Here is a 27,684-nt window from a genome sequence, read left to right on the forward strand (position 1 = left end):
TGTATCCAGATCTGGTTCCCAGAAAGCAGTGACTGAGCCATCTTCAGTTGAGGAAAGGAGAAAGATTTGGGCAAAAACTTTTGGAAAAGTTCTTTAGAAAAAGGAAAGGCTTATAACAATTTGGGCTTCCCTGGTGGCTCAGTGGGATAGAATCCACCTGCCAATGCAGGAGACATGGGCTCCATCCCTGACCCAGGATGATCCCTTGGAGAAGGAAATAGCAACCCAATCCAGTATTCCAGCCTGGGATATCTCATGGACAGAGGAGCCTGGTGGGCTATAGTCCAGGGGTTCACAAAGACTTGGATGTGACTTAGTGACTAAAAAACAATGACACAACAATTCTCTCAAAAATAAACTTTATTTAAGTTACATGTACAGTTTATTAATAAAAGAAATATTTATCTACAGGTCAGCAGGATGGGATGTGTTCCAACATGTGCCTCTAGAATTCTGAAGATCCTGAGCATGATAACTGGTTGTATGCTCTGGACTTCTGAGGCCTTGCATACTCTTAAGTCATATTTTGGTATCAAGTGACGTTTTTAAAAAACAAGAGAGTTTTGTCAAAGCCAGTCATTTCATTCAAAGAGTTCTTTCCCCTCTGTGCATGTGTGAAATGTGAGCAATGCCCAGGTCTCATGGGTAGATGCCAGAATACCTAAGATCCAGGGTTAGGTATTGCATCATCAATCCATAGACTCAAGTCACAGTTCTTTCTGTCTTCTTGGGCAGGTATCTCCTTATGAGAACCTTAATATTTAAGATATGTTGTGTTATAGTTTGTTTTCCCCAATGTCTTCATACACAGGAATGATGTTGCATGTTTATAAATTCCTTTGGGGACTCTCTATCTTTCACCTTGTAATCCAGTGATCTACTCTACTTCCCATGGGCAAGGAAAATAATTCTGGAACTTTTAGCATCTTGTAGGCCTGGCACTGAACAAACATTTATTCTGTGCCAACCTGATACGGAGGTGCTATCGTTATACCCTCCTGGTGCTGCCATATTGGAAGCCAGTTACTATGGGTGTCTGAGAAACTGTGGAAGCATCCAAGGTCATTAGTAAAGGAAACTCAGCAAACACACAATGTGACATTCAACTTAACCTTCACACAGCACTGCCTCTTTGTCTGAGAGGAGTGCCAGTAAGCACACAGGGTTTGGAATCACCTATTATTAGCCGCCTCAGTTTTCGTATCTACAAATTGGAGATAATACTTACCTATTCATGTTGTTGTGAAGATCAACTTTTATATTTTCCAGAACTTCCACAATTTAGGTCCATTGAAGCTGAGGGCCCCAAATGAGTGATAAAGACTAACAGGTTGTATTCCTCATTCTTGGATGTAAGTTGTTACAGCAAAAGTGTAGATGTGTTTTAAGAACTTCCCCACCATTAAAACCAAGAATTCCAGCTTCTATTGGGTTCAAAATAATAAACTGCTTCCCAAGGTAAGAATTCTAGGAAATTACTCCAGTTAGACTGCATGACACAGACGCATACCCCCCTCAGAATCTTCTGCTTGGGCATGAGGGTAGTTAAAAGGTAGTCTTCAATTGAGGTCTTCTGTTTCTAAGTGTTAACTGAAGAGTCAGTTCTTCCAATGCCCTATATCTTTGCTATTTAAAGCCTGTCTTCTCATTTTTTGAGGAGGGTTATCAGATTTCCAAAGATATAAGGAACAGAAGCAAGTGTCAAAGTTGAAGTCTCCAGGTTTTTGCCTTGTGTTCATCAAGAATAGAACACCAGAGGCTTGGAAATGATACCAAGGCTTTAAAATAGCTGTAAGAATGTTTTAAGAGCTGACTGAACAACTAGGAATATTTCTTACCAAACAGATAGCTTGCAAAGGCCATTTAAAAATTTGGACTCAAAACCTTGACTGAATTTCTTTACCAGAGGCCACAGATGTGTTTATCATCAGTCTTCATAGCAGTTGGTAAAGTCTCTAGAGGGCTTCCTTTCTGTGACTTGCATGACAGGCTCATTTAACTTCAAACATCCTTCTTTAGTGTCTGATAAGCTTCATACTTTGCCTCTTAATTAATTCTCATTTCCCATATTAAACTCTAGAGACATAGCAAACTCATGCCAATAGGTTTTTACATTGGAGTCTTAAAGTTCTTGTGTGGCTCCCGATGCACAAGGCTCCAGTCTCCCATGAACTATTACTTCATGCTGAATTGATTAGCCATGTAACTGTTCTAATTTCCATAGAAATATCTAGTTACCACATTTCTTCAAGTGAGTTTGTATCTCTTAAGGTAGAGTTTCTGTCCTTGGTTACTTCTGTAGAGAGCAAGGTGAAAGAATGAGATGCTATAGACTCTTTGAAGGTTGGAAATCAGGACCTAAAACCTGGAAGTCCTACCAGGGACTGGAATCCAGGTGATGATGGAGGATCTGCTTGGGTTTATTCTTAAAATCTATGGCTTTGGGCTTTCTAGTGGACTAATACTATATAATCCTTGTAATGGGGGGAAATACTGGTGTCTTTAAGCTTCCAAGGAAGGAATTCTGTTTTGCTCTAAATGAATAAACCTATCAATGGGTTTTATACAAGAACAAGGTCAAAGTCCCAGTCAACCAAGTGGCCTTTAGAGTTTACAGAGATGAATGCTCATCTACTTATAGAATAGACACTCCAGACACCTCACAGGAGCAGGGCACATGCTGTTTAGTGTCATGACTATTTGCAGATGAAGCAACAGGTGGCAGGCAGAGACTCCTACCTTTACAACTTCATCCTTATCCTCTGTATGTTTGACCTCCATACCCCCACAAAAAAGGTCCACACCAGAATTCACTCTCATCCATTCAACTGGACTCACAAGAGGGCATCTATTAAACAAGATGACAGACGCACCTTCTCATCTAGGATTATTGATCTCTTCACCTAAGCCACAAGCCAAAGGACAACTGTCTTATTTACATTCCATATGCAAATGGACTCTGCCTCATCCACTGATCCATTTAGCTATTCAAAAATATCTTCTCTTCATCCTTTGGCTACTGCACTGATCAATCTGCAAAGATTGCAGCTCCTTCTGCAGTGGACCGTCGCCTTGCTTTGGACTTGGAGCATCTTCCCAGGGTTAAAGCTTTGTTTCTTCCCTTGCTTGTTGGCTTCCTGAGGTTTAAGAGAAAGCAATGGCCCATCTGATGCAAATCTTACACAAGTTGTCTGCTACTTTTTCTTCTACCCAGTGTCCTTTTCTACTCTTCATATTAAACGCTTTGAAAATTGTCCATAGAAGGAATTCATTCTATGCCAGCAAGCCTGACAGATGAGATCACCTTATAGATTCTCCATGAAGTCACTTTAAAATAGTGGTTTTCAAATATTAGTTTACATCAGAATCACCTGAAGGGCTTCTGAAAACACATATTCCTGGACCTTGCTCTCAGAGCTTTTGATTGAGCAGGTCCAGAGTAGGGCCTAAGAATGTGCGTGTTTAACAAGTTCCTAGATGATGCAGATGCTGACCTTAACCCCACTGAGAACCACTGCTTTAGACTGTTCAAGAATGGCACTGCCTGTTACCTCCCTAGCTGTTCTTCAGGGTCGATGGTGTAGATGTGTAAAAGAAAGTTCTTACCCATGCACTGGAAGGCACTTTTCCTTGAATGACACATAATTTTAGGACATGGAAATCTGAGACAAGTACAGAAAAAATTGATAGAAATCTTTAGCATATGTTACTGGATCAGGAAACTAATTGGAGTAGGAAATTTCCTCAAAGGGTTCTAGGTACCGGCTAAACTAGCTTCTTTCACCAAACAAGAAGTATTTGGGGAGGCAAGTATTAAGGGGTACCTCATTCTTTTAGTACTTAGTTGTAAGAGAAACAAGCCATATTATAGGCTTCAATATACAACATCAAGATCTAGAGCTCATATATTTAGTTAGAACACCTGATACTACTCAGGCTGTTTATAGAAGTTCATCCTAGAGGAATAGGCACAAACCATGGTTAAGCTGCTTGGTTTAATTTTTTTTTTTTAGCACTTGGAAAAAAAATGTACAGTAGTTTGAACACTTAAGTCTTTGCAAACCTCCATTGAGGTCAAAGATTTCATTCATACGTACAAAATTAGTTTACAAATTTTTTTTTTTTTTTGGCAATTTCACCTTAGTAACCCGTTTTATCCTATTGCCATTGTCCCAACCATTGAAAAAGTTTACAATAATTTACATAGAAATATTTTCAAAGTGCTTAAGAATAGTGATTGTTCTCTGGGATATTTACAGATGGCCTATACAATGTATGTACATGTGGTATACACTATAGCACAAGTTTCACTGCTGGAATATGGCTTTCGAGGGAAAGTGCATATTTGGCCAGAGGTGGCAATACTGTTTAGAGATTCAAGGGTTACAGATACTTTTGGTAACCACATCCAAAACTGAAGGAGAATGTGGATGGGAATATTTACAAAAGTAATATAAAAATGATTAAGTATACAAGCTTGATCCACGCAAAGATATCTTGATGTTCTTCCAGATGGGAGGAAGAAAGAGGCTTCAGCTGCTGGCTTGGTTACCATTCCAAAGTGGGGGGTTTCACTGGTTCAGACTTCAAAGGTCGTGACTTGTCTCAGAAGTCAGGCTAGATCATCGTCTGTGCTTACAACTGATATCTGTTGGACAGAAAAAGCATGGAGTGAGTTTGGTGATTCCTTTGTTGGTAGCAACTTCATTTTCTAAGCAAACCTTGTTTTTGAGTTGTTCATTCAGAGACCAAAGGTGCCCAGAAGGGAAGCCAGACCCCAAACTGTACTGAGTTGCATCACTAATGCATTTTAATTTGAATTCAACTATATTTACTGGATAGAGAGAGAAAACAGTGTGACTGATTCTGCCTATTCTCCTGAATGATCTTAGATTGTGGATAAAAATGTGAAAAGACATGCATGTGGCATGAACTGACCACCACTCTTGCTTCACCAGAGCTCTGCACTTGTTTGGTTCAGACTGTTCCAAAAGTGAAGGCTAAACACTCCATGTTGGTTTCAATTGAAGATCAAGTGACTGACTCCAGTGTTGAAAGGAAGGATAGCTCTATGAAGTGGGATAGGTGATTTTCAAGCATTTGGTCGTTTTGGCTAAATGAAACTTGCTCAATACACTGACTTTAAGTCACCCACCCTATAGGCACCTGCTTTAAGTTCAAAAAGGAGGTCTTTGGTTCATGCTAATATTTACATGTAGCTTCCATAACCCAAAATATCTTAAATTGTACAATGATGTCCTTAAGTTGACTTGTCATTCTGTTCAGGGCAGACAGTTGTCAGCGACTTAAATTCTAACAGGCTAGACTGTCTAATCTTCAGGGAGTAGATGAAGTACTGGCTTGACCAAAAAGTTTGTTTGAGTTTTTTGATAACAGCTTATGAAAAACCCAAACAAACTTTTTGACCAACCCAATATTTGGTGACTCCATGGTTCTAATGGCTCTTTCCAGCCCAGGCAATCATAGCTTGTGTCGTGGTCTCCTTTCTAAAATGTCTGACTGCAAGTCATGTACATAAAGACACAGAGCTGACTTACTGCTGGGTACGTGTGTCCAACAGAAGCACTGTGTCTACCAATGTCTATTGACAGGTCCTCTTCAGTGGTCTTCAAGTACACAGGATTGTCAAAGTTCATGCTTTTCATGTTCTTATGTTGCCAATTCCGCCACATCAAGTAGCCACCTACTGCTGCCATTGCTAAGAGCACTGAAAAAAAGTTAGAAGGTGACTAATCAAGGTCTAGTCTCAAAACATACAAAAAAGGAGGATGCTCAAGAATCCATGATTGTTAACTAATAAAATCTTCATGTTTTAGGAAGCTGGGATGACTAGAAATTAGAATATAAATGGGCTAGGAGCTTAAAACAAGTTCAGACCAGAGGTTGTGTTGTTTTATAGACACTGATGCATAGCTAGACACCTCCGTCTGGGCAGTTGTGGAGTCCTTGGCTCCTCCCCAGGCTGATCGAGTTCAAATTTCAGAAGCTTCTGGAGAGTTCTTCAGATGGTCCTCCTGGTGAGTTAGCTAAGCTTGGAATCTCATAATTTAGGATAAAGAGACCACTGTAGCATACTGCCTCACACTTCACATGCCATAGAATAGTGTTAGAGGTTCTTCTTCCTGGGCTTGAAAAGGCTTAACTATTTTTAATGTACCTTCTATAACTCCTCAAATCATTTAAGAACTCATGTATCTCCTCTGTATGAAGTATTATACATATTTCAAAGGGGAACAGAAAAGTGCTCTTCACTGGGACGGACTTATTATGAAAGGGGATAAAGCCAGACAAACACCTCTGAAGTAGAAAGCACTGAGCATCTTGTACATGACAACTGAACATTCACGCCTTCCAGTTGCAGTGCTAAGGACACCACTGTAGAGAAGGTTATGGACTCTTAAATGAGCATGCCAGCTTGGGGAGGGGCCAAGGGTGATTCAGTGTCCGGAGTGCTGTGACAGTACAAGGAGCTACAGGAAGGGCATCTCTAGATGAACTAGAAACAGCCGTCCAGTATCTATGAAGTTCCTTGGATCCAGATGTGTGGGGAATGTACTTACAGAGGGGAAGGATGGCCCAGGCAGCAGAAGTCCCTTTAGGGGGAACACTGACCTCCGATACTGCTGTGGTCACGTTGATCCCTACAGGGGAATAAAGGGCATCAGTTTAGAAGGATCTGAATTCAGACTTAGAAATTCACCCACCTGGTAGAGAGCCTCATGGCCTCTTGCATCCACCACTGCTGCTCAGTATCTACTCCAATTGTATACCTGGTCTATAAGAACAACTGGTCTAGAAGTACTTGTGAGTCTCATGTTATAACAGCCATTTCACAGAACAGCTCTCTCACAGATGTCTTATTAAGTAAGGTCAGGCTAAGAGCTGCAGGTTCTAAGTCTTTGGAGTTTAAATACAGGTTACCAATTAGGGGCAGAACGAGGAGTTAAAGGCTGCATTAATGATGTAAGGGACAGGTACAAAGAATGTGGCTGTTAGTTGAGATTAACCGTTTGCAGTACTGAACCCAATACCTCCAGGAACTAGTCCACTAGTTGGAGAAATTTCTGCTGTGTTGGTATCTTTTGTCTCATTGTAATTCACAGTAGTTGCAGTACCTGAATTATAAAACCAATAACCTGGTTAATGCCAGGGTTCCAGAGTGGCTAGCTCTTTAGTCCAGACAAGCCATGCAGTGGGGTATTTTAACACTGGGAAATTGACAAACCACTGCTGAACAGAGTTGCATGGTGGATGTGTCAAAACTAAGGGAAACCTCAGCAAAACCACAGATACACAAGTCTTTGGGCAGAACTGTAAGCACTGGGAATTTGACAATTCAAGAGACACTGATGTATAGAACAGTCTTATGGACTCTGTGAGAGAGGGAGAGGGTGGGAAGATTTGGGAGAATGGCATTGAAACATGTAAAATATCATGTATGAAACGAGTTGCCAGGTCAGGTTCGATGCACGATACTGGATGCTTGGGGCTGGTGCACTGGGACGACCCAGAGGGATGGAATGGGGAGGGAGGAGGGAGGAGGGTTCAGGATGGGGAACACATGTATACCTGTGGCAGATTCATTTTGATATTTGGCAAAACTAATACAATAAAAAAAAATTAAAATAAAAAATGATAAAAAAAAAAAAAAAAAGATATACAGCCACACTTAATGACCTCTCTAGGCAAAGTCCCAGGCTCCTGGAAGTTGCAAGAAATGCTCTCAAAACCATATTACCAGGCATACTAGTCTCACTGTCAAATTGTTTTGTGATTTCTTTCTCAGTAAACCGAGCTTGTCCCTGCAGGGACTCAGTATCATGCTAATAAAAACCTCACATTATGAGATCCTAATTCACAACATGTAAGTTTTAATTTGCCACTTAGTCAAAAGCTAAGAACAGGAGACCAAGATGCAAGTTTCATTTAAGTATGAATTGAAGATAATGTCACCCACGAGGGCCAGAAGTTCTCCTGGAGCCCTGGCCTTCTTTAAGCCTCATTTCAGACCCTTTCTTTGAAGGACAATGTTAAGACTTTAAGAATCTGCAAGTTGGCTGGGTCAGGCTGTTATGGGACTAACTGGTACAAACCAGTATAGTCACCCATAAACTCATCTTATGTGAGTTAGAAGTCAGTCCTCAAGGAATGACACGAACTCTTGGTAGAGTTGGTAGCAGATACGTTCTCTAATTTATTCCAAGAGTGAGTTAAAACGGAATTCTTAAAATCCAGGCTAATTTTTATAGCTAGTGTTTTATCCTATTGCTTGTTGTAGCTCCTGCTTATGGTTGAAAAGGAAAAAAGCCTTACTGTGGCACTCTCGGCCATTGTCCTCTAGATTGTATCCATTGGGACAGGAACAGGTGTATTTTGGAGAGTGGTCATTAATCTGTGGGGCTGGCAGGCAGAGGTATTCACATCCTCCATTCTCCATATCTTCTTCACACCAGTTTTTACCTATTCAGAAAGAAAAGTCTTTTCAAAATGGGTCTTCCAGTGCCTGCTATACATAAAGCTTGGTTCTAGATGCTGAAGACATGAGTCCTTGTCTCTAAGGATTGCTCTGTCAACCCCTAAAGTGAAGCCAATACTCATGAAGGATAAATAGTAGGAGTACAGGCAGCATGCTCTAAGGACACACAGAGCCAGAGAAACTTCTTGGAAGTAGGAAAAGAGTTATGCTGTACACAGATGTATGGAGGGAAGAGGTGGGCAAAGGAGGTGAGTGAGCAGAGGCTTCACTATCGGTCCAAAGCTTACAGCCAAAGCTCAGAGGAAGGAGAGAAGCATGCTCTTCTGGCTTTGTCTCACTCCCACAGAATGGGAGGAACCCAGCTACGGGGAGGCTTAGAGGTTTCGTTTAGATATAACCAGTCATGTATTCTGAGCAGGAGACCACATGCCCAGATGTGTTTGAGCGTCTATACAGTACCATACAAGAGGTGTCATGGTGGAGAGAGGGAAAGGTGATGGCATAAAAGCTACTTTGGAGGCTTAGTGCAATAGTTGTAGCAAGAAGGAATGAATGCCAAGGGGGATGGAAGGGATTGATATAAAAGTCAGGAGGCTGACAGTTGGGAGGGAAGCTAAAAGCTGAAGTTCTGAAGCTCTTTGACCTGTAAGTCAGACTATACTGAGCACCAGGTCTGAAGGGTTGGAGGGAGGGTCCAGTGGGGGGAAATTTCCATCGTGGAGCAAGCTGAGTTGCTAGGGAGCTGCTGATACTCAGAGGGCACTGTGTCAGGCTGCTGCCCTGAAAGTAGCCAGAGGGGCTCTGCTTCCCCACGATACCTGATGGTTGTACAAGTTCGTGATAGACAATGATGTCCTGGGCATCATTAAGGTTGTTAACTAGAGTGGCCAGCTCCGAGCCAGTGAATTTATTGGCACCATAGACTGCTTCATTTTCCCCATCTATCCAGTAGACACGATCCTAAAACAGAACCCCCAAATTAGTATGTACATGTAGGATCAACATGAGTCAGTCTCTAAGGTCATTATTATTTACTGCCAATTTAATGGATCAAATTTATTTAAGGCTGGGTTGGGACGTCAGATGTAAAACTCTAAGAGAAGCAAGTTCAGGTTCTTAAAATGCTATGGGGAATCAGTATGTCAACTGGCCCAGGTTTTAGGTGATGGCCCAGGTTTGGGTTTAGGTTTCTCGAGTCATGCCCCTCCATCCTTCCCTCCTTCCCCTATTCTTTCTCTCCAAGCTGCTACAGTAACTCAGAGGTATACGCTTAAATGTGAGACACACATCTTACCTCAAATATTGTGAGTGCCAGGGGATGAGCTAGGAATTCCAGAGACTTCAGGACTATCCTGCGATCTTGGCCATTCAAGTCCACACTGGATAACATGTGCAATTTGGAATCCAGCCAATAGAGGCGGCCCTTTATAAGGTCTGGTAGGAAAAGAATGGTCAGAAGTCAGAACTGGTCTGCTTCCATTTAAAATATCTAAGGAATCCAGTACTCTGCTTTCACTGTTCCTCCTATAGCAGGGGCTCTTAACAGGGTCCCCCAAACCTTGTGCAGCAGCGTGCAGAATCTGCACCCACATACATCTGGGGGGACTCAAGGGGTACCTGAGACTGTCAAAGTAACTGACTCAAGTGTTAGTGACATCACAGACATATTAAAAGAGGCCAGCATTTTGTTGTTCTCCCCTTAGGAGCCAGAAGTGCCCTGAAATTCAGGAAATGTAAGGCACCTAGGTAAGGAGTGTTTATGATAAGAGTTCACCTAATTCATGTCACAGAGTAGTCCCAGATGGATAGAAAAGCTAGTAATTATGGAGCAAGTGATTTGTTAAGTCCACCATTCCATTTGTACTGTTTGGTTCTTCTCATCACAAATCCCTGCTTAAGAAGGAACCTTAGAGTTGTCTGCTATAGTCCAGCATTCACTATAGAGATTAGTAAAACTCTGCAGACAGTCAAACCGTGGTTGAGGAGGGAATAAAGCACATACCAAGTGTAATTCCATTAGGCCACTGGATGTCCGCTGTCACCAGCGCCCGTCTGTCAAACCCATTCATTCCTGCTTTTTCAATTTTAGCTGGTTCACCCCAGTCTGACCAGTAAACAAAGCTGGGAAGAATTAAATTAGAAATCAGCTTCAGTGGTTTAAAAGGAATAAAGTTGTAGCTTGAGACATACATGTTCAAAGAGTAAATGGGAAACTCTCGAGTATAAATTGTACCACTTAAGGGTCAAAGTTATGTTCTGGGTAAACTAAAGTTAACACTCTGGATCGACAAGCTCATTATTAACTATATTAAACTATATAAGTCTGATATTAAACTTCAGCCCGAAGTCACAGGTTATATATTTCCTTTATGAAAGGCCAATGTTTTCAAGAGAGTAAAAGGCGAGTTATCTGGTAAGTTTTACAGACACCCAGGGCTGGGCTGTGAGAACACAGCGAGGCTTCATGGGAATCACTTGTGATTACTACAGCCTTGGTCAAATTGCTAATAGCTGCTTTCCTGTTTTATTTAGGGGCAATTTGGAGGAAGTCCTCAGTGAAATGTTTCTAGAGAGGTTTATTTATTTTCATTGGACTTTCAGACAACTTGCACACTTAGATGAAAGCCTAGAGATAACGTGGTTACCAAAATCTTCACAACTCATGTGACTACTTAGGTTGGATCATTCAGAGCTAACCTGATAAAAGTGTTCAGACAAAAATTAAATCACTTGCATTTAGAAATGAGCCTATCTATGAAGCAGAAACAGACTCACAGACATAGAGACAGACTTATGGTTGCCAAGAGGGACATGGGGGAGAAGGGAGGGGTGGATTGGGAGTTTGGGATTAGCAGATACAAACTATTATATATAGACTGGATAAACAACAAGGTCCCACTGTATAGCACAGGGAACTATATTTAATATCTTGTGATAAACCATAAGGGAAAAGAATATGAAAAAGAATGTGTGTATATATATGTGTGTGTGTGTGTGTGTATATTTATGTATCTCCAAATATACATATATATATTTCCAGGCAAGAATACTGGAGTGGGTTGCCATTACTTTCTTTAGGAGATCTTCTCAACCCAGGGATTGAACCCAGGTCTCCTATGTTGCAGGCAGATTCTTTACTGTCTGAGCCACGAGGGAAGCCCTATATACACACACACACACACACACACACACACACACATATACATATAGCTGAATCGCTTTGCTAAAAAGCAGAAATTAACAAATTGTAAATCAACTATACTTCAGTGTAAAAAATCACTTGCACAGAAGCTGGGTGGGCATAAGAGTTTAGATACAGCTTTTGATGTATCTCAAATCAGAATTGTTTCATTCATGTGAACTAGCAGTCATCTGCTCAGGGAGGGCCTGTCATATAGATGAGTCCATTCCCGGCTTGCTCAACCATGGCACCACTGACATCTTGTACTAGATCATTCTTTGTTGTAGGGAGCTGTTAAATCTTGGGATTTCAGTACTATTTTAGGCACAAGGGAAGCTCCTGACCTACACAGATAGCATCTGAAAGTCTATGTGATGAAAAACACAGAATACAAACCCAGACAACGGGTCCACAGCTATGGAGGCAGGCTCTCGCAAGTCAGAGTTAAACAGGAACTTCCTCTTGGTTCCGTCTAGGGTAGCTACTGAAATAGTCTTAGAAGCCGCGTCAGTCCAGTAGATGGTCTTGTACACCCAATCAACAGCAATGGCTGCAGGATTATAGACATTGTCGATCATTTTAACATGTCTACCAACTTTGTCATCAATTGAGGCACTGAAACAGAATAGGTCACAAGAAATTTAAGAGTTTGACACCATCGGAGCCTGGAGAATGGACTTTCTGCTCACAACATGGTCAACTACTTTGTTCAGAATGAACTCTAGTAACCCCATAGTTCAACACTCAAATTATGTAACCACGCGGCTTACCGATTCCAAACTACTAACCCTGTAGGTGATCTTGTTGTTGGTCTGCATGCTACTTGCAAAAACACCATACTCTTAAGTGAAACTATTTGCTTCAGTAACTATCATCTGAGTTTCTACAGTTCCCAATAAGAAAAAGCTACCACTACTATGCTAGTTGTAGCAACTATGAACTAACTCAACTAACTGGAAAAAAAAAAAAAAAAGGGAGAACATCAGAGAAATTAAGATGTTACCTGTTATAGTCTTATAATTGTAGCCATCTTTTATTTTACAGGTGATTGTTAGTTTCAAATGAGGAACTGATAATAATTTAATAATTAAAGAATCAGTGTTTAGATTTAATGTGTATGTATGCTAAGTTGCTCTAGTTGTGTCTGACTCTTTGTGACCCTATGGACTGTAGCCTGCCAGGTTCCTCTGTCCATGGGATTCTCCAGGCAAGAATACTGGAGTGGATTGCCATGCCCTCCTCCAGGGGATCTTCCCAACTTGGGAACTGAACCCGCATCTCAAGTCTCCTGCATTGGCAGGTGGGTTCTTTACCACTAGCGCCACCTGGGAAGCCCCTTAGATTTAACATTCTTGACATTCAATGCTAGACTGGAACTGGAGATGAGGGAAATTTCTCCAAACCTTCAAAAGGCCAGTGACAATGACTTAGACCAAGACACCAAGAATGGAACTGTAAGTTACCTGAAGATGGCCTTTTGGCTTAGATCAGCCCAGAACAGTTTCTGAGCAGCGATGTCAGCGTCGAGAGCCACAGTGTTTCTCAGCTGTTCAACTAGTTGGATATATTCTTTCCTCTCCAAGCCAATCTTCCTGATGTCTCGTCTATTGGTGAAGATCAAACTTGGCTCTTTGCCTGCAAGACAGGAGTCAGGTTAATTTAGCTTTGCTGAAAGAAGACAAGGTCCTTCCAAGTTACTTCCTGCCAATAGAGGTGCACTTAAAAAGTGAGGGCACTGCTGAACACTTCAGGAGTACTCTTGCCGAAGTCCGTGCCCCTGGGCCTGCGAGCACTTCCTACTGTTTAAGAAGGCCATCCTTGGGTCACAGCATTCAACAAAATAGGGCAGCTGATGAATAAGTTACTTATTTGAATTGCACTCAAGTTTTGGAAGCAGTGAATAAGCAGGTATTCATGAAACATATGTAAAAGGAATTGACCAAGGCAGGCATCTGAGGCAATGATTTGCTATCTAACATCTGCAATTGCACTGTGAATTTACTAGCATTGCTCTCAAGTACTATTTTATTTTCATATTTCATTTGACTGTTGTAGTCACTGGCTGTACCTTTCATGAGCACTTGCTCATAAAAGTACTAGAGCAACACTAGTCCAAGTCCATTTACCTACTGCCTTGCACACGCCCGTGGCAAGATCCATTTGATAGCCACGACTACATTCACACTTGTAACCGCCTTTTAAGTTGATACAAATTTGGCTGCAGATTCCCGGATTTTGGCATTCATCAATATCTAGGAGGGAAATTAGAATTAGTCTTGCTTTTCCTAGATGATCTACAGAGATCTTCTGACCTTTCCCATCACCCCCTGTTCTCAGGCTCTGTTCTTCAACTCACCTCCACAGGTTTTCCTATCTATGAGTTCAAACCCAGCTGCACAGTCACATTCATAGCCTATAACTAGGTCTTTGCAGATATGGGAGCATCCGCCATTATTAACCAAGCATTCATTTACATCTGAAATAAAAAGGTAGTAGAGTTACTCAATACTAAAATTGATATTTGATCTATTAACATTTAAAATCCAGGCTATTGGTGATAACTTGTCTGGATAGTCTAGTCAAACCCATGATTTTTCAAGATCTAATAATGTGTCTTGCAGATATACATCTCAGCCTGTATTGGGGAAATAGTAAACCCAATCTCTTGGCAAGTTAACAGTTGGTTAAGCAGTATTTAGCCAAGGTTCTCTATTGCTGATTGGTTATCATTAAGGGGATGAAACTATGAACTACTTTGTCAGCACTTTTAAGTCATAACATTTCACTTTTAAGCCCAGCAACTGAACCTAATTCATTAAAGTAGTTTACCCAGGCATTAGGCAGGCTCTAAACTGCATTAGCTCTGCTGGGTCTGCTTAACCTGCCCCACTCTGTCCTCACGCAACCCCTTTACTTACGGCATTCTTTCAGGGGCTCGTCACTCCAGTCCCTGCAGTCCTGCTTCTGGTTGCACACTTGACTGATATCAATGCATTCCCCACTTCTGCACTTGAACTTCCCGGGACCCAAGCACTGATTGACTACAAACCAAGACACGGAAGAGAGATTCCATCAGTGGATCTGATCAGAGCAACCATTGGACTAACAACCCACAACCAGGGGACACCCACCATTCTTGCAGTTGACTTCATCAGAACCGTCCACGCAGTCTCGGATGCCATTACATTGCCTGCTGCCGTGGATACAGCTGCCGTCCTCACACTCAAACTGGTCGGGTCGGCAGGTTCGGGAAGCTACAGGGGGAGAGAATGGCATGGGGTGAAGTCAGCCGAAGTGTCCCTGGTGGATACCTGGGTGAGAGCTGAGCATGCCACACTGACAGGAAAGTGACTTACGACAGTTGACCTCATCGCTGCCGTCCTTGCAGTCGGGATCCCCGTCGCATCGCCATTTCTTGTGGATGCACTCGCCAGAGCCACACTGGATCTCGCTGGCCGGGCACCTGGTGTGGATCACTGGCTGGCGGCCACACTGCTCCAGGGACTCATCCGACTGGTCCGAGCAGTCTGCGTCATCGTCGCACACCCAGCTGATGGGGATGCAGGAGGAGGTGCTGCACTGGAACTCGTGGGGCCCGCAGGTTGGTGGGGCGCAGTCCAGCTCATCGCTGCCATCGCTGCAGTCATCCTGGCCGTTGCACATGAAGTTCCTGGAGATGCAGCGGCCGCTGGAGCAGGTGAACTCATCAGAGCTACACGTTACGTTGCCTATTGAGAGACGAGATGTCCCACTGAAAACTCATCAGGACTTGTCCTTTCAGGCCTCTTGTCCCCAAATCTAACATGCAGGTCATGGATCATGAACCCCAGCTTTTTCACCTAACTTAAAAGTGAAAGTTGGATTATATCAATATTTCCCAGAACACCAGAAAACAGCCTTAACATGTAAAACAGGCAAGGACATTTGAAGAGGAACAGAAATGAAGGAATGAGAAAATAGATGAAGACTAGAAGCATCTTAAAGGGACAGCAATTAATAACTTAAACTGTCACAAGATACCTCATTGGGAAAGGTGGACATGAGTTCTCTTTAAATGGTTACACTCCTCATCAGGCCAGGCTACATCCTGAGCTGAGATGATCAGGCATCAGGTACATGAGCAAACATTCACTCCTAATAAGCATTGTGACACCATCACCAAAAAGAAGTCTCCGTGTATTATACCACCATACACGGTTCCTTCTTTTTTGGTCCTTCCAATCAGGATCAGGAGTAACAGGTCTTAAATATTTTCAAGTTTTAGAAAGTCACTTTTGGGGCTAGAACTGCAATCTAGCAGCCAGGTGTGCTAGATAATGATAAGCTAGTCAGTTCATACTTTGACTCAGATTCCTGCCAAATTAATAAAGGTCAAAATTTGGTGGTAATTGGGGTGGAGACCACGACTCTCTTGGGAAGCAAAGTCTAGATTGAAAAGGGAAACACTTGGCAGCTCCATGGCTTACCAGTACATAAAGCTCAGTTCTAGGATTCAGTGCCAAAACTCATTGGACTAGGTGCAATGGTAATGACCTTGGCATGTGACTTCTACACGCAAGACTGGTGTTTCGACCACAAGTGCCCTCAACTCATTGTACACTTACTGCATCAGGAGGCCTATACCTGTCAGGCTCAGCAGCTATGGTTTTAAAGGCCCTATAAAAAGGTGGATGCTTGAAAGAACATTCAACACAATGTCTGTTCAACCTAAAGACTTTCCCAGGGCCTCGCCTATAACATGGAGCATTTTATTACATGTTTTCCAAGAGCAGAAACATGAAAGGCTAGGAAACAGAGTTAGTTTTTACAGGTAGGAACTGTGATAGGAGACAAAGGTACCACCGGTTGGCTAGCGTTTTCTTTGGGTATCACCAGCAAGACGTTAATTTGTCCTTCTGTTCCAGTTTAGCTTTTGGAAAGGTTAAAAGAGAATCTAGTTTGGGGGCTGAGGAATGCTTGTGTGAGACTCAAGTAATTTATAACACTAGGCAGATCCAGTTTCAACCTGGGGATGGGTTTGCTGGCTTTAGTCTCCTCGTTTGATGGAGCCCAAGTGAGGAAGGCCCACGAGCTGCTGTCCTAACCAAGACAAGAGTTCACACAATTGCTGCTTCACTGAGCCATCTCCACATGGAAGTGCCTTGGAGGACTTACCTTCTTATTTCTATTTGCCTAGAAGAACCAGCCAAGCAAGCCATGGTCAGTTACCATGCACACTTCTCTGAGTTTGAGGGCAGTTAGGAAAGACAAGGAGTCGAGCAGGTAGTGAAGTCACTAGAAAGCAAGTCAAGTCAACTGCACCTTCACGCCCACCCTTCTTGGAGCAAGAGGGTCTTTGGGTTAAGCCACTCAACACTGATCTTCTTACCACAGTTTTCTTCATCTTCTCCACTGTCACAATCATTTTCACCATCACACCGCCAGGACACTGGGATACACTGAGTGGAGCGGGCGCCACAGCTGATTTCATTTATGCGGCATGTTCTCATATCTGTTGATGACATACAGTCTCAAAAGAGCCTCCGAACTCATCAGCACAAAGCTGCTGCTCCTGTGCTGCCTGGAAGTGGTGACATCGGTAACTCAGTGGCCAGGCACACAGCTGAAATTCGACTGACTAGCTGGAGCCTGGGCAGATCTTCCGTCGGCTCCATGGCTGGGGAGCCAGGCCAGCCTAGGCTACCTGGCAGTCCACCCGAGAGCCTTGACCGTGCTACTCTGTCAAGGTTCTGTGGCGTGTGCACTCCTGGCTTTTGTTTTGTTTGGCATGGTTGGGTTCCTTGGCTGGCCTGCTCCTTGACCATTATGTATTTGCTGGGTACCAAGTGACACACCCAGATATTGGCAACGAATGCCAACTTCATTAAAAGCCAGATGGTCTAATACCTATGAAGTCTTCTTTTGCCTGAATTTCTTCACAGGCCTCCTTCAGATTGATATCTTGTGAAGTAGGGGCACCCTCTAATTCTTGACTTTACAGGGTCGTCCCCCACTAAAACTTGGAGCTGGATCTTTGTGGAACCCGTCTTCACCTATGCTAACTCACCTCCTTTGGCCAGTGCTTTTATTCACCTTACTTCTTGCCTGGAGAACTACAATTAACACACATCTCTTCCTTTTTGCTTAATTTTCCTTTGTAATCTTATATTCCAGACCTAAACTTTGTTCATATTAGACTTCCACTTTTAGTGCTTTAGCAGGCCTCTACTGCCTTAGAAGGAACATGAAAACTTTCTTCACCAGGATATGCAAATGATTCTAATTTATCTATCCCACATCATCTTCCTCTATGATGTCATAGACTTTCTCCTGAAGGTCAAGCCTAAGGACACATGTGTATTTGCATACCTATGAAGTTTCTCTTACATAAGAACAAGCTGTAAGCTCCCCACTTAAATACCTTTAGGTTACATGTTTCTTAAAGTCACTCATATCATCCTGTTTCTAGTCACCTTACCCCTTCAGCAGTAGATTTTTTTCTCATAACATGAGAAACTCTGCATCTAAAAGCTTACACTTGGTGGACAGGGGACCCTCACATCTTGACTTAGCTTCCAGGACCAGAGTACCATCTGCTCAGCGTCATTATCATCAAACATTTGAAATCTATGCACCTAGTCAAGGAGTTCTTAAATCTTCTGGCTTCAGTATTAAATGTTCAATAGTGAAGCTACCCAAGAGAATGTCAGTCTTGTGAAGATTAGGGAGAACATTCTTTAATATTATTCAAGATTGACTGATAATGATCTGACTGACCTTGGAGTCAACTGGCCTAACTTTAAAGAAGGGCAAGGAAAACTAAGCAAGTTTTAGAGTATATAATACTTAGAGCTATGAGACATGGAACAGCTTGGGAAAGTTCAAGTCCAAAGCGAGTCACACTCACGGCACTGTTCTGGGCTTTCATCAGAACCATCTTCACAGTCAGGATCCCCGTCACACTGCCATCGATTAGGAACACACTGGCCATTGTTGCATACAAAGTCAGACTCGGCGCATGTCTTCTTCACTACAGAAGTGGATTTGCAGGGTTAAAGTTGAAGTCACTCACCCAAGAGCCCTACATTCCCATTAGGGGTACAACTGTATTTGAGATGCTTTACTCTAAAAATAAAGCTAAGCCAATTAGCAGTTAACTGCCAATATCCAGCAGGACCTTAGAAAAATCTTTTTTTTTCCCTCCCTTTCCCCTAGAGGAGGAAGGTGATCATTTGAGAGACTTGGAGGACACTGAGGTCAAGGGATCCCTTCCAATGAACTTCTTGCCCATTTTATAACACTGAGATTGAGTAATAAGTTCATTCTTTTCATACATTTCTTCCAAGTCATTTAAGTGCTTCATAAGTTTAACAGTCAAACATTTCATCTTACAACTGGCTCACAGTATAACTGTTTTAGGGCCACCTTGTAACAATACATGGGTTTAGCATAGAGACAGAAGGCCAAGCTCCACTACCAAATACTGTCACCCCTACAGGTCTATTGGGGCAGAGGAACCCACTGGATAAGAAATAAAGGAAGCTCAAATCTGAGTGTAAGAGAAGTTGTATTTAGCAACCAAAGGGTGGGCTCCCATCAACCAGCTAAAAGTCCCTGAACTTACTATGGAAGCTGCCAGTCCTCATAACTGGCTACTAGAGTTAAACAGCCTGAGACAAGGTATCTGTTCTGCTACTAATTCTTACTAGGGCAGACTTTTCTCCTTAATTAGGGTGACTGTGTAATTTGTCCAAATTGACACAGACTCAGTAGAAAGAGGGTACTCTTATTTTTACCAGGAAGACAAACGTCATTCCAGGACTGTGCTAAGCAAAGCCAGCAGCGTGGTCATCCTACCCCTGAGGAACTCCCTACCCAGGGAGTAAGATGAGTCTTGACAAGGAACCACATAGGGCATTCCAAGAGCATCCTTCTTAGGTTATATTCCTCTTTGCCCCTGTGCCTATACTTTCTACTTGAATTTCCAGTTAAGTCATTCTTTAACAAATATTCTGAATGGAAAATAAGCTAAAAGTCAACAATTTATTGAAAATATGAAAGAGGCCACTTCAAGTCAGGGGTTTAAGCCAGGTACAACTCTCAACTCAGAGTGTACAAAACCAGAGGGCTGCTCTGGGTTAGCCTCAGATATTGTTAAGGGGGTGACTTCCTAGGTGGTGCAGTGGTAAAGAATCCGCCTGCCAATGCAGGAGACACAGGAAATGCAGGTTTAATCCCTGGGTCAGGAAGATCCCCCCGGAGAAGCCAATGGCAACCCACTTCAGTATTCTTGCCTGGAAAATCCCACACACAGAGGAGCTTGGCAGGCTACAGTCCACAGGGTTGCAAAGAGCTGGACACAACTGAGCAATGAGCATGGTTAATGGAGAGACAGGATTATAGTCAACTTCTAGAACTCAAGATGGGATGATCAATTATGATGATCTGAAAAGGATTGTTTATATCCTAAAATTGTGTAGCTGAGGGAACAAGAAAGGCCATATTTTCAGATTCACACCTGCTTCTAAAGTCACTGAAATGCTCAAACCCCAGTGTTCATGGTTTAAGTGATATCCAAGGCCCATCTTCTCCTGAGCCTGTAGAAAGATGCCAGAGGGTCTCGGTTATTGTAATTCACCCTGTGATACTCTTCAGAAGTTGTGAAAGAGAGAGTAGGCAATGGTTATAAAGAGACCTCATGAATTTACAAAGTATAAGATGTTACAGGGATAGAAAAGATTGGTTGTATTACAAAGTGAACAAGAGACACATGGGGTCAGTAGGTTGCTAGGGTTTCTCTCTCTCCATTCTGAACACAGACTGGGAGGGGAAAGATGGGCTATTTGAACTGGGCCTTGAGAGATGGATGGAAATTTAGATGTGTCACGGGGAAAGAGAACTGCTAGTTCCATACTGAGGGTATCTGAGTTACTGATTTATCAGTTCAGCCTAACATCTGTAGAAGAATGAGTTACTGGGACTCATAGAACATGGCTTGTAGAATCCAAGTTGAAGTTGACTAAATATGCTAGTTGACATGCTTGAAAGAAAAAGCCCTGCTGAAGTTGTAACCAAGTTCAACATCAAGAGGTTGGACAGGAAAAATAGGAAGTAGCTTTAGAAGTGTTAAGTAATTGTGTAGCCTTTCATGGCAGAACATCTCCATATAAGCATTCACAGCTTCCCGAGCAAAGCTCCCACTTTCCTTCTCTACTCTCATACCTGGAAGGCAGAGACAAATTATGGCCAAGAATATATTTCCTTTCTCCCATTTTGTGTGATCTAGATTATGTGTACGTCTACCTCCTTATCTCTTCCAGGTCTTCTGTGATGTAGCTAGAACTGATTGATGTGGAGACTATTTTAGGAAAAGCCAGTGATGACCCCTACAATGACCCAGGTTAGTTTCTACTGAGGTAGTCAGATGGTAAAGTAAGACTTCAAAACTTCCAAACATGGAGATAATAATTACTCTCTAAGAACATAAAAGGGTTTTGCCAAATACATAGTTCAGCATAGAATAAGAATTGCTACTTACAGCAAGAGCACAGTTGACAAGAGTGAGGTCCTTTAGTGAGAAAACTAGTGAAAGAATTATATTATCCAGGCAACACAGAAAGAGCATGGAGCTCAATATCTTGTAGAGTAGATTAAGATCTTAGTGTTGGAATGCAAAGATGTAAACATGTCACATAGAACTATTCTTGGTCCTGAGACTGGAGATAAGCTTCTTTCCTGAGATTGCAGAATGGACTTACTCTGCTTCCAAATGAGCTACTAATTTACATATTGGCATGCAGGCATCCCTGATACTGCTCTGAGAGCTCAAGCACAGGACAGCCTGCCAGGATGTTTATACTACAGAATTTTAGTAATGATGCATGAAGTAGGCAAGGGCCTAACAAGATAGCAGTTGATGAAAACTACACTTAGCTTCTATTTTTCTTCTGTACTTTCAATTTGTCTAGCAGATATCTTTATGTAATGTCTTTTAGAAGGTAAAAGACAACGTTATCACCGACATTCATGAACAGCCTTGTTTCAGCAATTTAATGACATGGAACAAAGGGATCATAAAGCAAACTTCAGCTTGTATTCAAGGTCCCTAAATGTCATCATGACATGTAGTTCACAGCTGTCCTGGCTTAACGAGAGGTCACACCAATTGCAAAAGCAGTCATTTCTCACAATAATCTTTTAATAAATGCTGATCGATCGGTATAATGGCATATCCCTGTTTTCTTTTTTTAATTTTATTTTATTTTTATACTTTACAAAATTGTATTAGTTTTGCCAAATATCAAAATGAATCCACCACAAGTATCCCTGTTTTCTTTGGGAAGAGAGTGTCTCCCATCCTGTCTAGTGCTTTAAAATTAGCATCTCTGGAGAAAAGGAATTGTAAAAGAATCCTTATCTGATCTTTGATCTGGGCTGGCTTATGAGTTACTGGGACTCATAGAACATGGCTTGTAGAATCCAAATTGAAGTTGACTAAATAGGCTAGTTGACTACATCTAGCAACTAAATGGGCTTCCCTGGTGGCTCAGAGAAGTGTCTGCCTGCAATGCAGGAGACCCGGGTTTGATCCCTGGGTCAGGAAGATCCCCTGGAGAAGGAAATGGCAACCCACTCCAGTATTCTTGCCTGGAGAATCCCATGGACAGAGGAGCCTGGTGGGCTAGTTGAAGTTGACTAAACATGACAGGAATTAATTAATCTCTGAAACTGCAAGGGATTTCTTACTGTCCATGGCTTGCTTTTTGGGGGTCAAAACCATTTGAGAATTTTTAAAGTCTTTTCTAAGCAATCTTCTGTCTCTATTTCTGGTCCTCCCCTCCCTTTCCCTAGCTTCCTACACCAAAAGTTTGCCTGATCTAAGATCAACCAGGTCCTTTCATTTGAAAGGAACTCCACTTTATCTTCATGATTTAGTACTCAGGTCAATAACCTCACACACTCAGTTGTATTCCTCCTAGACCAGAAAGTATAGAATCTTTGGACTCTGGTTCAGAGCAATTCTTAGGAGTGGATTCAGAATCTTGACACATTTGTAGAAGTGAAGATAATGTCATCCCTTTTCAGTAAAATGCCCAAGTCCTAGTGAGGAGACAGGTGAGACTGTGCAGCTCTTTACTCACCACAGTTCTTCTCGTCACTGCCATCAGCGCAGTCTTCATCCCCATCACATTTCCACAGCAGTGTGATGCATCGGCCATTAGTGCACTGGAACTGGTTGGCTTCACATTTGGCTTTTCTTCCTAAAAGCAGGAGGGAACACTTAGCTAAGCTGGGACACCCGGATGGTAAGTTAGAGATGCTTGTTACTTGAAACCCACGGATAGGCGTCCTCTCAGAGGGACAGGTGCAGCCTCAGAGGCTGTAACACTGTAGGGGCTAGAGCTGCATGGGCCTCGGGGCAGTGGCTGACAGTAATGAGTTCTTAGCTGAGCACACACTATCTACATAAAACTAGATCTCCCGGTCTCTCTTGCAGGAGGCATAGCCATGGGATATTCTGGCTGATGGATGTAAGCAGAAATGGTATATACAATTTCTAGGAAATATCCTCAAAGGGACAGGGAATCCAGTTTCCTCAATTTTGTTCCTTTCTGGCTCCTGAAAACTAGGCATGGAGGCTGGAATAGTGATCTTGGGTCAATGAAGCCAGACCAAGATATAAGGAACGTAGATTGCCTACAAACTGCAGGTGGCGGGGCAGGGGTTCACCGTGGACTCATTTCTCTCATTTGTCTAAGTCATTTTGTGTCACTATAATCATGCAGCCAAATCCTAATCCTTTAATGGCATTTCTTGCCCACATTCTATACTGTTACTCATCAATGATGTTTCTATTATGAGCAAAGTAAAGGAGATTTAGAAGGGGTGGCAAGGATAGAGGTGAGGTTAACACATGGCTCCTTGTCTTAGAATTTGAGTCTAATTGGAAAAAGATATGTTTAGAAAATGACTCCAAGATAAGACAAAAAGCATGAAGAAGACATAGTTAAGAGGTGAAGAGAGATAATTTTTTTAAATCTAATTTTTATATTAGAGTTGATTTACAATGTGTTAGTTTCAGGTGTACAGCAAAGTGATTCAGTTATACATATATCCATTCTTCTTCAGATTCTTTTCCCACATAGGTTATTACAGAATATTAAGTAGAGTTCCCTATGCTATACATTAGGTCCACGTTGATTATCTACTTTTATATAGTAGTGTATACATATTAATCCCATATTTCTAATTTATCCCTCCCCCATTTCCCCTGTGGTAACCATAAGTTTGTTTTTAAAGTCTGTGAGTCAATTCTGTAAATAAGTTGATTTATATCAGCTTTTTAGATTCCACATATAAGTTATATCATATGATTTTTGTTTTGTCTGACTTCACTTAGTATGATAATCTTAAGTTCTATCCATGTTGCTGCAAATGACATTATTTCATTTCTTTTTAATAGCAGAGTAATATTCCATTGTATTGGGTTGGCCAAAAAGTTCATTTGGGTTTTTAAAATGAACTTTTTGGCCAACCAAATGTACACACATCACATCTTCTTTATCCATTCCTCTGTCCAAGGACATTTGGATCGCTTCCATGTCTTGGCTATTGGAAACAGCACTGCAATGAACACAGGGGTGCATGTAGTTTTCTAACTTATGACTTTCTCCATATATATGCCCAGGAGTGGGATTGCAGGATCATATGGTAGTTCTATTTTTAGTTTTTAAGGTACCTCCATACTGTTTTCCATAGTGGCTGTACCAACTTACATTCCCACCAACAGTGTAGGAGGGTTCCCTTTTCTGCACACCTAAATAAAGGGAAATCATTTTTAACTTAGTGATGCGAGAACAGCAAAACAGGGTGAAGCCACACACCTGGATTCTATTTCTCTGAGCCTGTTTTCCTGTGCTCCATGGACGAATATAATTCACGTAATGGCAAGAACGAACACTTGGAAGCAGGGCACTCGTTTTTTGCCGGGCGTGGGGCAGCTAACATTTAGGTGTTTCCTACCATTAGCAGGTTTGTCCTCCTGGAGGATGTAATTTCTTTGAGATAAAAGGCAAAGATCTGGTTGCTAAATGCTGATATACTGCAACTATTCGAGAAAACCAGCCAGTGGAGGCATACAGTTCACGTAGAATCCTTAGGGAGGCCTTCAAGCAGAAAGCCTTGAGCCTTCCTGCACCTTTCAGCATCTGCAGCTGTGGCAGGAATGAGAACCGATGCTACAGTGACCAGCACGGACTGGGACTCTTGTATTATGTACACAATGCTCGAGTTGGCCTCCCTACTATCAGCTACTCCCTGCTGTCTGGGAGCATTCTAGGCTTTGTGGCTAGTTCCCGGGAAGATTAAAAGGTGGTCCTAGTTTGCCATATGGGTGTGTGATTACTTAGGTACTAAAAGTGCCTGTTTCAAAACTATATGTATCACTCTGCCCTCAAGAGTCTAGTTAAGCTGGGACCCAGATTCAAAGGGGTGTGACTCAATGGCACTTCCTAACTATATTTCATTTTTCACTTTTTAAAACATTTTAATTTTTTGGCCCTACCACATGGCTTGCAGGATCTTAATTTCCTGACCAAGGACTGAATCCAGATCCCAACAGTGAAAGCACTAAGTCCTAACCATTGCACCACCAGGGAATTCTGCCCAGCCCCAGTTTTTTGGGGTTTTTTAACATTTACAGTCTTAACCATTTTTTATTATTTATTCATTTGGATGTTCCCCGACCAGGGACTGAAGCCAAATGCTGGGGGGTATCTGAACCAGGGCCCACTGGCTATAGTGCTCTATCCATACTACCTCTGAAGGTTGTGGGAGTGGTAAGAATCTACTTTGAGTACTTTATTTGAAAAGTTTTTTTAAAAAAGAACAATTTATAGTCAGAAAACAGAAATATACATATATGACAGAAAAGTCAAAATACCTTTTCAAAAGGCTTTTGTTACCAGAAGCTGTTTGGTCAAAATGAGAGGCAAAAAGCATGGAAAAGATAACCATATAATCTGACTTGGACAGGACTTTAAAGTAAAAAACAGATAATGGTTTTCCACTTCGGGGTTAGGTACCTGGCAGATCTCTTTAAAAATGAGTCTTGAAGCTACAGATCTTACAGACACTCAAGCTGCTCTGAGATTAAAGATGGGCACACAATAGTCTAAGGCTGGTGTTTAGCCCACTGTCACCTTAAGGAGGCTCTCTGAACGTAACTGTAACATACAAGTCATCAACAGTAACAAATTCTGGGTTAAAACCCCAGCAATGCTACCTCAGGAGTGGCTGTTGAGTGGACTCAGGACAGACACAGGCATTTTCTTAGTGTTTATTCCATTATCTTTAGACAAAAAATTTCTACCTTTTCTTATCTCAGATGTTTCCACTTCACCCAAGCTTCTGCCTAATGGTCATAAAGCTACGTTTTACCACAGCACACACGGCTCTCCATCAAGAACGGTAAATAATGGGGTTGGAGTGGAGTATGCTACTAACCAGCCATCCCTGCTTGTTTAAAAGAGGAGCAGGGTTGGGGTGGGGCTGGGTAAAGCTAGTTGACTTTATAAAGGGCCCTTTCTTTAAAGAGAGGAGAAGAAAGATGCTAAGCTCCATGGCCATGCCTCAGTTTCTTGTTTCCTAAGCACTTTGTTTCGGGAGATTGCTCTTGGGCAGACAGGGTTCCCTGTGTTTGTGTTAGTCGCTCAGTGTCCAACGCTTCGTGACCCCATGGACTGTAGCCCACCAGGCTCCTCTGTCCATGGGATTTTCCAGGCAAGAATCTTGGAGTGGGTTGCCATTTCCTTCTCCAGGAGATATTCCCAATCCTGAGATCGAACCCAGGTATCCTGCATTGCAGAGAGATTCTTTACTGTTTGAGCCACAGGGCTCCCTGCTGCTGCTGCTAAGTCGCTTCAGTCGTGTCCGACTCTGTGCAACCCCATAGACGGCCTCCCACCAGGCTCCCCCTGGGATTCTCCAGGCAGGAACACTGGAGTGGGTTGCCATTTCCTTCTCCAATGTATGAACGTGAAAAGTGAAAGTGAAGTCACTCAGTCGTGTCCGACTCTTAGTGACCTCATGGACGGCAGCCTACCAGGCTCCTCCATCCATGGAATTTTCCAGGCAAGAGTACTGGAGTGGGGTGCCATTGCCTTCTCCAACAGGGTTTCCTAGTTCTGTTTAATTCCCTGCATTGTGAAGGGTGGGGGCAGTGTGAGGGGACAGCTCAGCCACCTGGTTGCAGCTCAGTGGGTTTTCTGTCCAGGTTTCAAGAAGAGTCTCCCTTTACACCTGTGGTACCTACCTAGGAGTGCTGCCGTGCAGAGCTCCAGGAGAATCGGAAGCACCAAAGGAGTTAAGAAGCTTTTGGTTTGCAAAGCTTTGGGGGATTACAGGATTGTGGCCTTGTAGTCTATTTCCAGCCATGACAGTTAAGTTTCCAGTTCAGTATTATACTTTCATAAAGGGAACAGGGTGAGCTTGAAATCGTCGACACCCAAGGTCCTTTCAATGCTTAGGCTAAGCTAAAGCCAATGATGCCTCAAAAAAAATAAGTTATAAGTTGAAACGCTAGGCATTCTCTAGTTCAGGGTCTATTTGCTCAGAAAGATGAAAAGTCAGAATAAATGGGATTTTTAGTGGGTTCTTCAAAGTCATGGGGTTCACGGGAATGCTTTTGCAGCACTGAGGTGGTTGAAGTCAGGGGAAAGGCTATGACAGCAGGGAACCTGGGTGTTCTGTCTCTGTTTCAACCAGTATTTCTTTTCAACATTGAAATTTTGTGTAAGAATTTGGAAGGGTCCTACAGCTTTAAGAAATCAAACAGTTGGACTAGACCTGGGTCTCCTTTCAGCTCTAATACTGAAGATGAATACCCCTGCCTCTGGGCCAGAGGGTTGGAAGTCACTTGGACCTAGTCATCTACATGGCTGTTGACATTTGTAATGACTGAATGCCCAGAAACACTGACGATTTCCTTGGTTTTTGTCACACGGTTGATAACAGACTCGACAAACGG

At 42.4% G+C, this 27,684-nt stretch overlaps 1 protein-coding gene across 3 annotated transcripts in view; it reads right to left on the bottom strand.

Annotated features, from left to right (window-relative positions):
• Window positions 1-4,543: 4,543 nt before the first annotated feature.
• Window positions 4,544-27,684, bottom strand: part of VLDLR (very low density lipoprotein receptor) — a 31,854-nt gene continuing 8,713 nt past the window's right edge. Inside the window, exons 2-19 of one of the 3 annotated variants that reach the window (XM_055578196.1) lie at window positions 22,799-22,918; window positions 18,565-18,687; window positions 17,047-17,169; window positions 15,035-15,406; window positions 14,810-14,932; window positions 14,597-14,719; window positions 14,035-14,154; window positions 13,805-13,930; window positions 13,142-13,313; window positions 12,075-12,293; window positions 10,500-10,618; window positions 9,792-9,931; window positions 9,316-9,457; window positions 8,335-8,481; window positions 7,053-7,136; window positions 6,582-6,662; window positions 5,559-5,728; window positions 4,544-4,648 (exon numbers count right to left, since the gene is read on the bottom strand). In XM_055578196.1, coding sequence (XP_055434171.1) covers window positions 4,613-4,648; window positions 5,559-5,728; window positions 6,582-6,662; window positions 7,053-7,136; window positions 8,335-8,481; window positions 9,316-9,457; window positions 9,792-9,931; window positions 10,500-10,618; window positions 12,075-12,293; window positions 13,142-13,313; window positions 13,805-13,930; window positions 14,035-14,154; window positions 14,597-14,719; window positions 14,810-14,932; window positions 15,035-15,406; window positions 17,047-17,169; window positions 18,565-18,687; window positions 22,799-22,918 — 2,540 coding nt within the window. In that variant the 3' untranslated portion in view covers window positions 4,544-4,612. The remainder of the gene's footprint in view (window positions 4,649-5,558; window positions 5,729-6,581; window positions 6,663-7,052; window positions 7,137-8,334; window positions 8,482-9,315; window positions 9,458-9,791; window positions 9,932-10,499; window positions 10,619-12,074; window positions 12,294-13,141; window positions 13,314-13,804; window positions 13,931-14,034; window positions 14,155-14,596; window positions 14,720-14,809; window positions 14,933-15,034; window positions 15,407-17,046; window positions 17,170-18,564; window positions 18,688-22,798; window positions 22,919-27,684) is intronic. The other 2 variants (XM_055578193.1, XM_055578195.1) reach the window with 2 other exon arrangements.

Source organism: Bubalus kerabau, chromosome 4 (genome assembly GCF_029407905.1).
Source record: "Bubalus kerabau isolate K-KA32 ecotype Philippines breed swamp buffalo chromosome 4, PCC_UOA_SB_1v2, whole genome shotgun sequence".
NCBI lineage: Eukaryota > Metazoa > Chordata > Mammalia > Artiodactyla > Bovidae > Bubalus > Bubalus kerabau.